Source organism: Oryctolagus cuniculus, chromosome 7 (assembly GCF_051225735.1).
Source record: "Oryctolagus cuniculus isolate XC-2025 breed Fujian yellow rabbit chromosome 7, ASM5122573v1, whole genome shotgun sequence".
Taxonomy (NCBI): domain Eukaryota; kingdom Metazoa; phylum Chordata; class Mammalia; order Lagomorpha; family Leporidae; genus Oryctolagus; species Oryctolagus cuniculus.
The window spans coordinates 164,329,564-164,344,898 of record NC_142873.1 but is presented as its reverse complement, the minus strand read 5'-3'; the positions used below and the strand labels follow the sequence as shown (position 1 = coordinate 164,344,898).

The following is a 15,335-nucleotide window of genomic DNA, read 5'->3' as shown; positions in this document are numbered from 1 at the left end:
GGAAGAGGCAGAGCAGAGACCCTGCACCCAGCACCGCCTCTGCCTGACCCAGCGCCGCAGACAGGGTGGGGCACCGCCCCCGCCATCACCAAGCATGCCCAGCCCCTGGCCGTCCACTGCCGGCCAGACCAAGGGAGCCGTGGCCTGCCTGGCTGAGGTGCTTCTCTGGGCGGGGGGCAGCGTGGGGGTGTCCCCGCAGGGCCGGCTCTGCCTGCTAGGTAAGGAGGGCCCGGGAGTGGCCAAGCGGCGCTCCGGTTCGGGGCCACCTGGTGCCTCTGGGGGTGGGGGTCCGAGGATCTCCCTCTGTGGATCTCGGGGAGGGGGCAGCTCCTCTGCTTCCCACAGGGGCCTGAGGCTGAGCCCTGGGAGGGGCGGGGCTGGAGGTGCGGGGTTGGGGCCCCGGTGGCCCTCGCGCTGTCACTCTGGAGTGGGGGAGGGGACCCAGCAGGGACGGGTGTCTGTCAGGCCGGTGCACAGAGGCCATGGTCAGGCTGTCCCCTGGTCGGTCTCTGTCCCAGCTGGCAGAAGCCCTGGCTGGGTGGCCCCCTCCAGAGCCTCGTGCCCCCGCCTCCTCCCTGCACTGCACTCTGGGAGCCCCCCAGGCCGGCACTACTCCTCAGTGCCCACGTGGGTCCCTCACGGAGCTTCCTGGGCTCCTGTAAGCCGGTGTGCAGGGCCTGACCCTGGCCTGGACGCCACAGAGTCTGCGGCCCCTCCCCTGGGGCGTGGGAGAGGCAGGCCGGGGCTCTCCCTGGCCACCCTGTGCCTGGCCTGGGGCCGCCTCTGCACAGGGGCTCCTGGGAGCCAGCCCAGCCCCACCCCCTCCCTGCACCCATCGCCCCATCTGTGATGGCCCCCGGGGCCTGGCCAGGAGGTGGGGGCCGAGGGGAGGGCGGCAGGGCCCCGGTGGGCAGAGTGGGTTGGGCGTGCGGCCCAGGCTGGCCTCGGCCTTGGTCTCGCGGGCGGCAGGGGTGGTGAGCTCCGCGTGCCGACGCCTGTGCCGTCTCCGCAGTGGAGCGCTGCATGCGTGCCATGCAGGAGGGGACGCAGATGGTGAAGCTCCGAGGCGGCTCCAAGGGCCTGGTCCGCTTCTACCGCCTGGACGAGCACCGCTCCTGCATCCGCTGGCGGCCCTCGCGCAAGAATGAGAAGGCCAGGAGTGAGTGGGCGGCGGGCCGGGCCGGCTGGGCGGGGGGACGGGCCGGCTGGATGGGGGGCCGGGCCGGCTGGGTGGGGGGACGGGCCGGCTCAGCGGTGCACAGTGCCCAGCCCTGGGCTGTGTGCCAGGAGGGCTAAGGTCAAAGGGCAGGCAGCAAATCTGGGGTTGTGGTGGGAAGTGCTGAGACCCCCAGCCCTCAGCAAAGACCCCCTGCGTGTGTCGAGGGCCCTGGTCTCGGTGGAGACTCTTGGTGTCTGGGCTGGGCAGGACTAGGGGTGGGCAGGGAATGGGGGAGGGGTCCTGGGAGTCAGGACAGACACCCGAGTCCAGGACCAGGACCAGGACCCGCTCCGGCTTTGCCAACACAGGCAGCCCCAGGTGTGCCGGGGTGGGGCCTCAGCCCAGCTGTTGCCATGGGTACCGTGCCAGGAGCTCCAGGAGGGGGCTGCCCATGGGAGCCCCAGGGGAGCGCGTCCTGGGGGAGGCGGCTCCTGGCCCCGGCGTGGACAGCGGGGAGGGCCCTTGTGCCGGGTGCCGGGCCCTGTGCACCCTGTGGGAACTCGGTCCACACGGGGCTGAAACTCCGACAGCACCACACTCCGGGAGCAGAGGAAGAAGCCAGGATGGCGGGGGGGGGGGAAGGGGGATGGGGAGGCCCTGGGGAAGGGGTGACAGGCGGAAACCTGCAGCCGGGCACTTGGGGCCCCATCTGGCTGCTCTCCCTGGCCCCGGAGGGTCCCTTGGCGAGAGGAGCGGAGTGGGCGGCTGTTCCCTGGACCGAGTCTGGGCGGCCTGTATCCCCCTCACTGCCAGGGGCCGAGGGACGGCCACCAGCTGGAGAGGCAGGGGCCAGACCGGGGCAGGCCGGCCCAGGCCGTGGCGGGAAGCCCACACTCAGCAGAGGCTCCAGGGGAGGGGTCAACCCTTACGGCACAGGCGGGCAAACCGAGGTCCAGGCAGGGGTCGCTGGGGGGGTCTGTTGCCCACGGCCCCGAGGCTTCACTGAGCCCCAGCTCCGTCCCCTGTGGCCGGGGTGACCACAGGGCTCCCGTGGGTCTACCTGACAGGTGCCGTCAGAGGTGCAGGCTGAAGGCTCGGCGAGGGGCAGGTGGGCTGCTGGCATTGGTCCGAGCCAGGACCCTGGAGTCGCCCCTCCCCCTCTTGGTGGGGGAGGCGGAGCGGGGCAGGCGGGGAGAGCGTCAGCTCGCAGGGCTGTCGACCGTGAGTGCAGCTCCAGGCCGCTCGGCCGGCGTGGGGGCCCCGGGGGGCCTGACCGGCGCCCTCCCGCCCGCCGCAGTCTCCATCGACTCCATCCAGGAGGTGAGCGAGGGGCGGCACTCCGAGGTCTTCCAGCGCTACCCCGACGGCAGCTTCGACCCCAACTGCTGCTTCAGCATCTACCACGGCAGCCACCGCGAGTCGCTGGACCTGGTGTCGCCCAGCGGCGAGCAGGCCCGCGTCTGGGTCACCGGCCTGCGCTACCTCCTGGCCGGCATCAGCGACGAGGACAGCCTGGCCCGCCGCCAGCGCACCAGGGACCAATATCCTTTGGTGCCGGGCTGGGCAGGCTCGGGCCGGGCCGTGTGCCTCGGTGGGGGGGTTCCCCGCCCTCTGCTCCTTGCAGCCTCGGGGAGGGGCCGGGCCCGGGACCGGTGTTGCCCCTAACTCGGCCCCGAAGTGGCTGAAGCAGACGTTCGCCGAAGCCGACAAGAACGGCGACGGCAGCCTGAGCATCGGCGAGGTGCTGCAGCTGCTGCACAAACTCAACGTGAACCTGCCGCGGCAGAGGGTGAAGCAGATGTTCAGGGTGAGCGGGGGCCGCCGGCCGGAGCCTGCGGGGGGGGGGGGGGCACGGCGCCCAGCCCCGGCGTCTGGGCGGGGGCAGAAATGGAGCCGCTGCAGAGGGCAGAGCTGCGCAGAGGCGGGCGGGCGTGGCTCTCGCTGCCCCCACGTGTGCCCCTGGCGCTGGGAGCCATGAAGGCGAACCCAGCAGGCCCGGCCGCACTCCGGAGCTCCCGCGGGGGAGCCGAGCTCCGTGTCAGCAGCCGGGCGTGGGGCAGGGCTGAGCCTCGCCTCGCTGCCCTGTGGGTGGAGAGAGGGCTCCACACCCAGCACACGCCACGCACACGCCACGCACACGCCACGCACGCGCCACGCACGCGCCACGCGCAGCCTGGCCTGGCCGTTCCTCCGTGTCCAGGCCCTGGAGGTCCTGCCTGTGCTCTCTGGAGCTCGTGGGTCTGTGCCCAAGAGAGGGCAGGCGGCAGGCTGCTCAGGGAGGACTGCGAGGTTCAGGCCCCCAAGGACCCCCGTGGGGACCCAGGCTACCTGGGCAATGGGCGCCCAGCACCCAGGGCCGAGCCATGTGGGGCCTGGCTGAGGTCCCGCCACAGGCGAGGCTGGGCGGACGTGGGGTCTGCGGCAGGCGTGTGGCCGCGTGGAGGCTCCTGGGCCTGAGGTCCCTGCTCGAGGTCTCGGCTCCAAGGAGCTCGGTGGTGGCCGCCCGGGCCACCACGCCTGCCTGCGGTGTGGCAACGCTGGGCCCTGGGCTCAGAGCTCTGCTGGCCCCAGGTGTCCTGGCCAAGGCCTGCCCGCCGCCAGGCTGCCCCTGGGATGCCCTGGGCAGTGGGGAGAGCCTGAGCTGGGGGGGGCAGGCTGGGGCTGCTGCCCAGGGGCCTGGCACGCAGTGGCCTTGCCCACGCGGGTCAGCCTGCGGGAGGTGGCCTGGTGCTGGTGCCCCTCGCCTCCCTGCCGTCTGCATGGCCGCCCTCTCCAGGCCCAGGGGAGGAGCTGTGGCCTCCGGCCAGCCTGGGTCATCCTGATAATTAGCGTCAATTTGGCTACAGAGAAATCTCGATGTTGCTTCCCTGGCCTGAAATGGCACAGAGATCTGGAGCGGATGGAGACTGGCTGGGGTGCAGACTCAGTAAACCTCAGACAGCACCGAGGGGCCCAGGGCTGCACGGGCTCTCGGCCTCGTTGCCCAAGAGACCCTCGGCTTGCGGGGGGCTCGGCCGCGGGGGCTGCGGGGCGCTGCCGTGAGCCTCCTTGTGGGTTTTCACTCAGGTCAAGGGGTCACAGCTCCAACTCCGGGTCCGTAGGCGGTGCTGCCCGGCACGGGGGTGGAGGGAGGCCCCTCTCCATGAACTCTGCCCGGCCCCCACCATGCCCCCGGCTCTGCCACGGGGGCCCTGGTTGTCCTGTGTGCGGATGGCCAGTGTCCAGTGTCGGGCCTGCCCTTCTGCCCCTCGCCAGACTCACGGGGTCTCATGCGCTATCTCGGGGCTGGGCCCCACGTTCCTTGCTCCAGATGGCTCTGTCCCAGCCTCCGCGTGGGCCCACGGCGTGGATGCCAGGTCCTGCTGGGTGTCCGCCCACACGCCTGGTCATTCAGCCTCCGGGAGCACAGGTCAGGGCCCTCCTGCCCCAGGGCACCGCTGCCCTCGGGGACAAGCACGTGGCCAGTGCCCCCACTTGCTGACAGTTCTCCTGGTCCACAGGGACCTCGGGGGCCCCGGCACTGCCACCCCCACCTTGAGCTCCCCATGGGTGCGGCCGTGGAGGAGAGGCTGCCCCGGGGCGGACCTTGCTGCTGTCCGTGGTGCTGACTGGTCTGTCCACAGGGCCTGGGGGGCTCCAGGCCGTCTCCGTGCACCTGGGGGTTGAGCTGTCCCGAGAAGCATGGGCCATGTGAGGCCTGTTCCCCGGCCTCATCCTGGGGTGGGCTGCCGAGACCCCCTCAGCCTGTGAGGGGGCCCTGTGGCCGGGGAATGGCGGGGTGACGGGGGGCTGTGGGGTGGCAGTGGGGGGCTCTCAGTAGGCACCCCCACTTCACAGAGCCGAATCTGGAACTGTGGACACCTCCCAGCCAGAAGCCTGCGGCCAGCTCTCGGAGGCCAGGCCTGGACGGAGCTACCCTCAGGGCACGCGGTCGCAGTGGGCAGTGGGCAGTGGGCCCTGGCTGCTCCATGGCCGGGTCCCCAGTGGCCCTTCTGTGCAGCTGTGCGTGGGCCCTGCACGTGGGCTGTCCTGCTCTCCGTGGCACAGGGCCAGGGAGTGGGGTCCCTCAGGCCAGGTCCTGCCACACCAGGGCCGTCCAGGCAGTCGGAGCTCACCTGCGCTCCCAGCCCTGGGCGCACTGGGCCTCGTGGGCTCGTTTCTGAGCTGCCCCTTCCAGCCCATCCTGAGGGGCCCCCGTGGACTCCATGGCCCTCGGGTAGCAGGACCCCAGCCGCTCAGGGCTCTTGTCCTCCGAGTCAGTTCTTGGACGTGGGGGTGGCACCCTGGCCGCTGCCCCCCACGTCGGGCACCTCGGTGGAGGTCCTCCATCTGCCCTCACGGGGCACCGCTGGGGCGGCTCCTGTGAGTCCCTGGGGTCTCTTGTGGGCCCCTCTGGTTGCAAAAACTGCGTTCCTGCCAGGGAGACCTGACCGTGACCTCCTGGGCCTCTGGGGTCAAGGACGTCACTAACTCGTGGGCCGTCAATGGCAGGGAGTTCACGAGAATTAATTCCAAGGGGTTGTTGATGCCCGCGGTGGGCGTTCGCTCCACAACGAGATGTTAGTGAGTCCAGTGTGGGCTGTGGGCCCTGGTGTGGGGGTGTGGGCCCCATGTGGGCTGTGGGCCCTGGTGTGGGCTGTGTACCCCGGTGTGGGCTGTGGGCCCCGGTGTGGGCTGTGGGCCCCGTGTGGGCTGTGGTCCCCATGTGGGCTGTGTACCCCGGTGTGGGCTGTGGGCCCCGGTGTGGGGGTGTGGGCCCCATGTGGGCTGTGGGACCCAGTGTGGGCTGTGGTCCCCATGTGGGCTGTGTACCCCGGTGTGGGCTGTGGGCCCCGTGTGGGCTGTGTACCCCGGTGTGGGCTATGTACCCCAGTGTGGGCTGTGGGCCCCGTGTGGGCTGTGGTCCCCATGTGGGCTGTGGGCCCCGGTGTGGGGGTGTGGACCCCATGTAGGCTGTGTACCCTGGTGTGGGCTATGGGCCCCATGTGGGCTGTGGGCCCCAGAGTGGGCTGTGGGCCCCGGAGTGGGGCTGTGGTCCCCATGTGGGCTGTGTACCCCGGTGTGGGCTGTGGGCCCCATGTGGGCTGTGTACCCCGGTGTGGGCTGTGGGCCCCGGTGTGGGCTGTGTACCCAGGTGTGGGCTGTGGGCCCCATGTGGGCTGTGGGCCCCGGTGTGGGCCGACTTTCGGGTCTGGTGGTCTTTGCCCTTGGGGGGCCTGGCTGGGGACAGGCCGTCACACTAGGGAGAGGCCGTCACACTGGGACAGGCCGTCACACTGGGAGAGGCCGTCACACTGGGAGAGGCCGTCACAGAGGAGAGGCCGTCACACTGGGAGAGGCCGTCACACTGGGAGAGGCCGTCACACTAGGGAGAGGCCGTCACACTGGGAGAGGCCGTCACACTGGGAGAGGCCGTCACGTCTAGGAGAGGCCGTCACACCGGGAGAGGCCGTCACACTGGGAGAGACCGTCACACTAGGAGAGGCCGTCACACTGGGAGGGGCCGTCACACTAGGGAGAGGCCGTCACACTGGGAGAGGCCGTCACACTGGGAGAGGCCGTCACACTGGGAGAGGCCGTCACACTAGGGAGAGGCCGTCACACTAGGAGAGGCCGTCACACTAGGAGAGGCTGTCACACCGGGAGAGGCCGTCACACCGGGAGAGGCCGTCACACTAGGACAGGCTGTCACACTAGGAGAGGCGTCACACTGGGAGAGGCCGTCACACTAGGAGAGGCCGTCACACTGGGAGAGGCGTCACACTGGGAGAGGCCGTCACACTGGGAGAGGCGTCACACTGGGAGAGGCCGTCACACCAGGAGAGGCCGTCACACCAGGAGAGGCGTCACACTGGGAGAGGCCGTCACACTGGGAGAGGCCGTCACACCGGGAGAGGCCGTCACACCGGGAGAGGCCGTCACACCGGGAGAGGCCGTCACACTAGGACAGGCTGTCACACTAGGAGAGGCGTCACACTGGGAGAGGCCGTCACACTAGGAGAGGCCGTCACACTGGGAGAGGCGTCACACTGGGAGAGGCCGTCACACCAGGAGAGGCCGTCACACCAGGAGAGGCGTCACACCGGGAGAGGCCGTCACACTGGGAGAGGCCGTCACACTGGGAGAGGCCGTCACACCGGGAGAGGCCGTCACACCAGGAGAGGCCGTCACACCAGGAGAGGCCGTCACACCAGGAGAGGCCGTCACACTGGGAGAGGCCGTCACACCAGGAGAGGCGTCACACTGGGAGAGGCCGTCACACTGGGAGAGGCCGTCACACTGGGAGAGGCCGTCACACTGGGAGAGGCCGTCACACTGGGAGAGGCCGTCACACCGGGAGAGGCCGTCACACTGGGAGAGGCCGTCACACTGGGAGAGGCCGTCACACTAGGAGAGGCCGTCACACTGGGAGAGGCGTCACACTGGGAGGGGCCGTCACGGCTGCTTTCCTGGGGTCTTCCTGGCAGGAGGGTCTGAGGGTGAGTCAGGAGCCGCCGTTTGGGAGCCCCGGGTAGGGACCTGAAGCCGGGCACCCTCCATGGCAGGGAGGAGTCTGGGCTTGGTCTGGGGCTCAGCTGGGGCGGGAGTGGCCGCAGTGCCCTGCGCGGCTTGCGTGGTCAAGGGTGGAACCGAGGCGTCACTCGCAGGAGGCGGACACGGATGACCACCAGGGCACGCTGGGCTTCGAGGAGTTCTGCGCCTTCTACAAGATGATGTCCACGCGCCGGGACCTCTACCTGCTCATGCTGACCTACAGCAACCACAAGGACCACCTGGACGCCGCCGACCTGCAGCGCTTCCTGGAGGTGGAGCAGAAAGTAAGAGCCCGCCCGGGGCTGCGCGGCGTGCCGCGGTGTGCCAGAGCCCAGGCCACGCGCGCCACGCGAGCCACGCGCGCCACGGCCAACCGGCTTTGGCTGCCGTATCCAAGGGCTCAGGGATGTCTCCGAGGGCCTCTGGGCCCGGAGCCCCAGCTGTGGACAGCCTGAGCCTGCAAGGGACACCACGTGTGCCCCGGCACTGGCTCTGGGCCTGGCACCGCATGGGTTAGAGTTCTGTGGTCTGCCTGACGACTGTCCCTAACCTGCCATGCTCTGGCCCCCCAGCAGTGCCCGTCCATCCTCTGGGGATGCTGCCCCACTGACCAGACACCCGGTGTCCTGAGCGCAGGGGCCTGGGCACGGACTGGGCGCCACCTGCTCTAGTGACCGGACCTGGCCGCCCAGCGAAGCAGGGATGGGGGGGGGGCTGGGGGCTTCAGGGAGGCCTGTACCCCCGTCTAGGGCCTCCCCCCATTCTGGACCTCTCCCCACAGTATGGAACCTCCCCTGCCCCCAGTCTGGGGCTTCTCCCCCACATAGTCTGGGTCCTTCCCCCACAGTTAGGACCTCCCCTCACAGCCTGGAACCCCCCCGGTCTGGGGCCTCCCCCCTCCAGTCTGGGAGCTGTTTCCACATCTGGGGCCACACAGCGTCCTCCGTGCTCAGGCAGGGACACAGGTCAGGATTCCCGCATTCCCAGTCAGGGGCCCTGGGTTCGAGTCTCAGGTCTCCCTCCCATCATGCATCTCGCTAACGTCCACCCTGGGAGGAGGCCAGGGCTCTGAGGAACTTGGGTCCTGCCAGCCCGCGGGGAGCCGGGTGGACTCCCCAGCTCCGACCTGGGGGCTCAGCTCGGCTGTTGCAGGGATGCGGGGAGTGGACAGCGGCGGTGAGAGCGCCTCCCAGTCCTGCAGGGGGCACTTGGTCCACAGCCCGGCCTCAGGGCTCTGGCCGCCTGGGGCCCACGATTGAGCTCTGAGCCCGTCCTGCCGCCTCCCACCCTCTCCCCTCCCCATGCTCCTGGGCGGGGGATGGGGGCACTGGTGGGCCCTCCATAGGACCGGATCTCCTGGCCCCTAGCGATCTGGAGGCCCTGAGCTCGCGGGGCCTCGCTGGGCCGGGCTGCGGCTCTCGGCTTGGCCACCAGGGTCACGAGCAGGGCCTCGGGCAGCCGGCAGGAGGGGCCGCAGGGGCTCCCTCTGCCCCCGCTCCCCACACAGGCCTCCACCCCACTTACGGAAGGAGGGGGGTCCGCACTGTGGGTCAGTGAGGGCTGCCCGGGGCCTGGGAGCCGCCTCTGGGTCCCAAGTCCGTGACCCCGCGATGAGCGGATCGGAGGCGGGGTGGCGCTGGGAGGACCGGCGGCCGCCCGAGCGGAGGGTGTGCTCTGGCCTAGATGGCGGGCGTGACGCTGCAGAGCTGCCGGGACATCATCGAGCAGTTTGAGCCCTGCCCCGAAAACAAGAGGAAGGGGGCGCTGGGCATCGACGGTGAGCGCAGCCCCGGGGGGGGGGGGGGCGGGGCCTGGGGCGGCCACCTGCGGGCCTGGATGGTGCAGGGCCAGTGGGACCAGGGGTGGGGCCCGGGGCGGCTGCCTGTGGGCCTGGACAGCGTGGGGGGCCGGTGGGGCCAGGGGCGGGGCCTGGGGTGGCCGCCTGCGAGCCTGACGGTGCGGGGGGTGGGTGGCGGGCCCCGAAAACAAGAGCAAGGGGGTGCTGGGCATCGACGGTGAGCGCAGTCCCGGGGGCCGCCTGCGGGCCTGGACAGCGTGGGGGCTGGTGGGACCAGGGGCGTGGGCCTGGGGCGGCCGCCTGCGGGCCTGGACGGCGCGGGGGCCCGTGGGACCAGGGGTGGGGCCCGGGGCGGCAGCCTGTGGGCCTGGACAGCATGGGGGCGCCGGTGGGACCAGGGGCAGGGCCCGGGGCGGGTCCAGGCCAGCGGCTGAGCCCCCCCACCCGGCCCCGCAAGGCTTCACCAACTACACCCGGAGCCCGGCCGGCGACATCTTCAATCCCGAGCACCATGGCGTCCACCAGGACATGTCGCGGCCACTCAGCCACTACTTCATCACCTCGTCCCACAACACCTACCTCGTGGGGGACCAGCTCATGTCCCAGTCTCGAGTGGACATGTACGCCTGGGTCCTGCAGGCCGGCTGCCGCTGCGTGGAGGGTGAGCACAGCCCAGGGCCGGGCTGGGGGCTGCGGCCTCTGGGGTGGGGCTGGGCCGGGCCCCGGGAGCCATGTGAGTGCCGGGCAGGGGCCAGGCCGGGCGGGTCCCTCCTGAGTGCGCCCCGGTGACCGAGGCGGCTGCCCGCAGTGGACTGCTGGGACGGGCCGGACGGGGAGCCCATCGTGCACCACGGCTACACCTTGACCTCCAAGATCCTCTTCAGAGACGTCGTGGAGACCATCAACAAGTACGCCTTCCTCAAGAACGAGTGAGTGGCGCGGGGCGGGGCTTCCCTCTTGGGGTGGGCACAGGGGACGGGGGCGGGGCTTCCCTCCTGGGGCGGGGCGGGGGGACGGGGGCGGGGCTTCCCTCCTGGGGCGGGGTGGGGGCGGGGCTTCCCTCCTCGGGGCGGCAGCCCAGGTGCACACACTTGGTGACAACCCCGCTGCCAGCCCCCCACACAGCAGCGGCCCCGCCCGCGTCAGCCCCGAGAAGCCACCCTGTGTCCAGGCTCAGCTTCGCGGTCGCTCGGCCGTTGAAGAAAATCCAGCTTAGTCTCTGGCACGGGGGCCGTGGGAGCCCCTCCCAGTCTGGGCTGCGCCAGGCCCGGGGGCCAGGGCTGCACAGGCGAGGCTGTCAGGGCCCTCAGACAGGCCCCCACGCTGCGTGAGCCACGCGAGAGTGCGGGGCCGGGGCGGCCTGTGGGGTGGCCAGGCCCTGAGACCGTGGCCGGTGGGCACTGGGGGCCATGCGGGGGAGGGCTTGAGCCCGGGTGCCAGCCCCAGGTTCTGCCCGGGCAGTGGGAGGCGAGGGCGGTTCCCCGCCCCGGTGCCCCGCCCGTCTCCCACAGGTCCGTGGCCTGAGTGGAGCGTGGGTGTGGTCACGGCTGACAGAGCTGAAGGAGGAGTCCCCGCTGTGGTCCCCACGGGCCCGGGCGGGCGGCTGCCTGTCCTGCTGGTGCTGGGTGCCGGGCTGGGCGGGGCCGTCTGAGGGGCGGTGCCCCAGGGCGGAGGGGCTGTCTGTCTGTCTGTCTGTGACTCCGCGCTGCTCCTCAGGGAAGTCCACGTCGCTTCGGAACCACGGCCTTCAGACAGCTCCCGCGTCTTCTCTCCCGGCCCCTTTGCCCCCACTCAGCTGCTTTTTTTCTTTTTTAAAAAAAGATTTAGGCCGGCGCCGCGGCTCACTAGGCTAATCCTCCACCTGCGGCGCCGGCACACCGGGTTCTAGTCCCGGTCGGGGCGCCGGATTCTGTCCCGGTTGCCCCTCTTCCAGGCCAGCTCTCTGCTGTGGCCAGGGAGTGCAGTGGAGGATGGCCCAAGTGCTTGGGCCCTGCACCCCATGGGAGACCAGGAGAAGCACCTGGCTCCTGCCTTCGGATCAGCGCGGTGCGCTGGCTGCCAACGCAGCGGCCATAGCGGCCACTTGGGGGGTGAACCAACAGAAGGAAGATCTCTCTCTCTCTCTCTCTCTCTGTCTAAATCTGTCAAAAGAAAAATTAAAAAAAGATTTATTTTATTTATTTGAAAGGCAGAGTTACAAAGAGAGAGAGAGTGAGCGAGAGAGCGAGAGCGAGAAGACGGAAGGAGAAGGAGTCTCCGTCCGCGGGTTCACTCCCCAAATGGCCACAGAGGCTGGGCTGGGCCAGGCGGAGGCCAGGAGCCTGGACTCCATTGGGCTCCCAGAGCGCAGGGGCCCAAGCGCGGGGCCGCCCTCCGCTGCTTCCCCAGCCAGGCAGGAAGCTGGACTGAAGTAGCCGGGACCTGACCCGGCGTCCGCGGGGAAGCCGGCATCGCAGGGGGCCGCTTAGCCTGCCCCTCACCGGCGGCCGCCCACTCAGCCGCTTCTCCGAGCCCCGTGGGCCCTGGCTCAGCCGGCCCCCTGCCCCGGCCTCAGGTACCCCGTGATCCTGTCCATCGAGAACCACTGCAGTGTCGCCCAGCAGAAGAAGATGGCCCAGTACCTGACCGACATCCTGGGGGACAAGCTGGACCTGTCGTCGGTGGGCGGCGAGGACGCCACGCTGCTGCCGTCCCCGCAGATGCTCAAGGGAAAGATTCTGGTGAAGGTGAGGCCGGGGGCGGGGGGCAAGGCTGGCCGTGTCCGGTCCGAGCCGGCTGCCGCCCCAGCCCTCCCCCGAGCCCCTCCCACCGCCACCGCCTCCCCCAGGGGAAGAAGCTCCCGGCCGACATCAGCGAGGACGCGGAGGAGGGCGAGGTGTCGGACGAGGACAGCGCCGACGAGATCGACGAGGACTGCAAACTGCTCAACGGGGAGGTGACGGCCCGGGGGGAGCAGCCCCCCCAGACCAGCCCCCCCAAGATCAGCCCCCAGAGCAGCCCCAAGACCAGCCCCCAGAGCAGCCCCCCCAGACCAGCACCCCAGACCAGCCCCCAGAGCAGCCCCCAGAGCAGCCCCCAGAGAAGCCCCCCCAGACCAGCCCCCCCAGACCAGCCCCCAGAGCAGCCCCCCCAGACCAGCCCCCCCAGACCAGCCCCCCCAGACCAGCCCCCAGAGCAGCCCCCCCAGAGCAGCCCCCAGAGCAGCTCCCCAAAGGGCAGCAGCCCCCCCAGACCAGCCCCCAGAGCAGCCCCCCTGAGGGCAACCCCCCAGAGCAGCCCCCAGAGCAGCCCCCAGAGCAGCCCCCCCAGACCAGCCCCCAGACCAGCCCCCCAAGACCAGCCCCCAGACCAGCCCCCCAAGACCAGCCCCCCCAAGGGCAGCCCCCCCAGAGCAGCCCCCAAGACCAGCCCCCAGACCAGCCCCCCAGACCAGCCCCCAAGACCAGCCCCCCCGAGGGCAGCCCCCCCAGAGCAGCCCCCCAGAGCAGCCCCAAGACCAGCCCCTGAGAGCAGCCCCCCCGGGGGCAGCCCCCACCGCCACCGCCGCCGGGCGAGTCAGGGGGGCGGGCTCCAGGGCAGCTGTCCCCCCAGTGTAGGTGGCCCCATTCCTGCGCTGCCTTTGGGGTGCCGTCCGCCTCCCCTGGAATCCGAGGCCCAGTGCCGGCTCCCTCGGGGAGCAGGGACAGTGGTGGGGGCTGGGACCACCCAGGCTCAGCTCCATTCCCACCTGGAGCCTGCAGCTCCCTGGCCCCCTTCCGGCCAGCCACAGCAGGTGGCCCCGCCCAGCTGCCCGTGCCCAGCGCAGGCCGCACCTCAAGGTCCCCCAATACCTAGAACTCACGTGGGAGGAGTCTGCCGTTGACCCGCCTCCCTGCGGCTCAGCCTGGGGGCTGGGGCTGAGGGGGCGTGGGGGACCCCCGGTGGGCGCCAGGCCTGGGGAACCTTCCCCAAGCCTGCAGCCTCTCCCTGCCCTAGGCCTGCGCGTTCTCTGGCATCTCTGACGTCCACTCATGTCCACTCCAGCTTGGGCACCAGGGATGTGCAGCTGCCCTGGAGAGCCCAAGTGGTCAGGGTTGGCCTGGGGCTGACCCAGCAAGCAGAGGCACCTCGCCCAGCCTGGCTTTGCCCTGAAGTCTGTCCCTGGTCCCTGGCCCGTCTCCCTGGGGCCTGTGCTGCCCACCGTGCGTCCTGACCTCTGCCCCCTGAGCTGGACGCCCGAGCTGCTGCAGGCCCCCGGTGGCACTGGTCAGGCCCTGAGGGGCCGGGGCCGCTGGGGCGGGGGCGCGGGCTCACGGCCGCCTCTGGCTCCCGCAGGCGTCCACCAACCGGAAGTGCGTGGAAGCCGTGGCCAAGAAGAAGCTGGACTCCCTCATCAAAGAGTCCAAGATCCGGGACTGCGAGGACCCGAATGGCTTCGCCGTGTCCACCCTGCTCCCCTCCGGGAAAGCCGGCCACAAGGCAGGGGCCAAAAAGGTGAGGCCCCCGTGCTGGGGGCACACGCACCTGCACACACCCGCACACATGTCCCCACGTGCTGGCGCACGTCTGCACATACATGCATCTGCACACACCTTGCACGCACACGTGAGCACACACTGCAATGCGCACACACGAACACACACACTGCAGTGCTCACACCTGTGCACACACCTGTGAACACACCCTGCAGTGCACACACATGTGAACACACACTGTAACGCACACACCTTACACGCACACATGAGCACACACACTGCAATGCGCACACCTGTACACACACACGTGAACACATACTACAATGCACACACCTGTGCACGCACACGTGAGCACACACATACTACAATGCGCACACCTGTGCACGCACACGTGAACATACAATACTACAATGCACACACCTGTGCACGCACACGTGAACACACACACTACAATGCATACACCTTGCACACACACGTGAGCACACACACTGCAGGGCACACCCCTGTGTCCACCTGGGGCTTCGTCGTGAGGGTGCAGGGTGCAGGTGCTCGGGCTTGCGTGCCGGCGTCCTACCCAGCCCGGCTCCAGCTGGCGCTGATGGCTACTGTCTGACCGCTTGGGGCCTGGAGACCAGAGTGGGTGGCGGCCCCCAGGGGCCCGCGGCTCCTCCTTGCCAAGGGTCTCAGAGACGCGACGGCCTCAGGAGCCGTCCACCAGCAGGCAGAAGGCCACCCTGCATGTCCAGTGCCCCCTCTGGCGTGGGGGCCCCCGTGTCCACATGGGAGAGAGGGGCTATCCCAGCAGATGCTATGGTGGGCAGGGCTGCTGGCCTGGGTGGGCGGGGCCGAGATGCCTAGGGCTTGGAGGGCCCTGCCCACTGCCCAGGCGGTGTCCCTGGGAGGGCTGGGAAGGTGGCTCCGCCTTTGCTGGGGCCGAGTGCCCCGTGGGGACCGGTACTTGTAGATGCGGGCATCGTGTCTCACCCACGGCCTCACAGGTGGCCGTCATGGTGGGCGCTGGCGGCCGCCCGTATTTTCAGTCCTGAGCCGAATGGGCGGCGCACAGCCTGACCTGGGGCCCCCGCCGGGGCGGCTGCAGGGAGACGCCGGGGAGGAGGGGCTTAGCTGGGCTGCAGGGGTCACACAGGGTGCGCTCCGCCCCGAGTCACTCACGCCTGTCCCCACGGGCGTCCCTACGAGGGAGCACAGGGATCTTGGGGGACAGAGGGGACCCCTGCAGGGCTGGGGATCAGCTGTCTTCAGCTGGGGGCCCTGCCCGGTGCCCCCGCCACCGTCCCCTCCGTCCGGGGCACCTGGCCTCCTGCGCTGTGCTCTGGGGTGGGAGGTGCCAGCCGGGGGGCTGTGGGCAGCTGTGGGAGCTCCCGCCCCG

General features: G+C 70.3%; 1 protein-coding gene across 1 annotated transcript in view; it reads left to right on the top strand.

The window, feature by feature from the left end:
• The window catches only part of PLCH2 (phospholipase C eta 2), a 44,282-nt gene that overhangs the window by 19,663 nt on the left and 9,284 nt on the right, over positions 1-15,335 (top strand). Inside the window, exons 2-11 of the mRNA XM_089299358.1 lie at positions 1,013-1,159; positions 2,457-2,710; positions 2,838-2,966; positions 7,807-7,977; positions 9,377-9,470; positions 9,949-10,152; positions 10,300-10,420; positions 12,046-12,217; positions 12,319-12,426; positions 13,806-13,964. Coding sequence (XP_089155484.1) covers positions 1,013-1,159; positions 2,457-2,710; positions 2,838-2,966; positions 7,807-7,977; positions 9,377-9,470; positions 9,949-10,152; positions 10,300-10,420; positions 12,046-12,217; positions 12,319-12,426; positions 13,806-13,964 — 1,559 coding nt within the window. The remainder of the gene's footprint in view (positions 1-1,012; positions 1,160-2,456; positions 2,711-2,837; positions 2,967-7,806; positions 7,978-9,376; positions 9,471-9,948; positions 10,153-10,299; positions 10,421-12,045; positions 12,218-12,318; positions 12,427-13,805; positions 13,965-15,335) is intronic.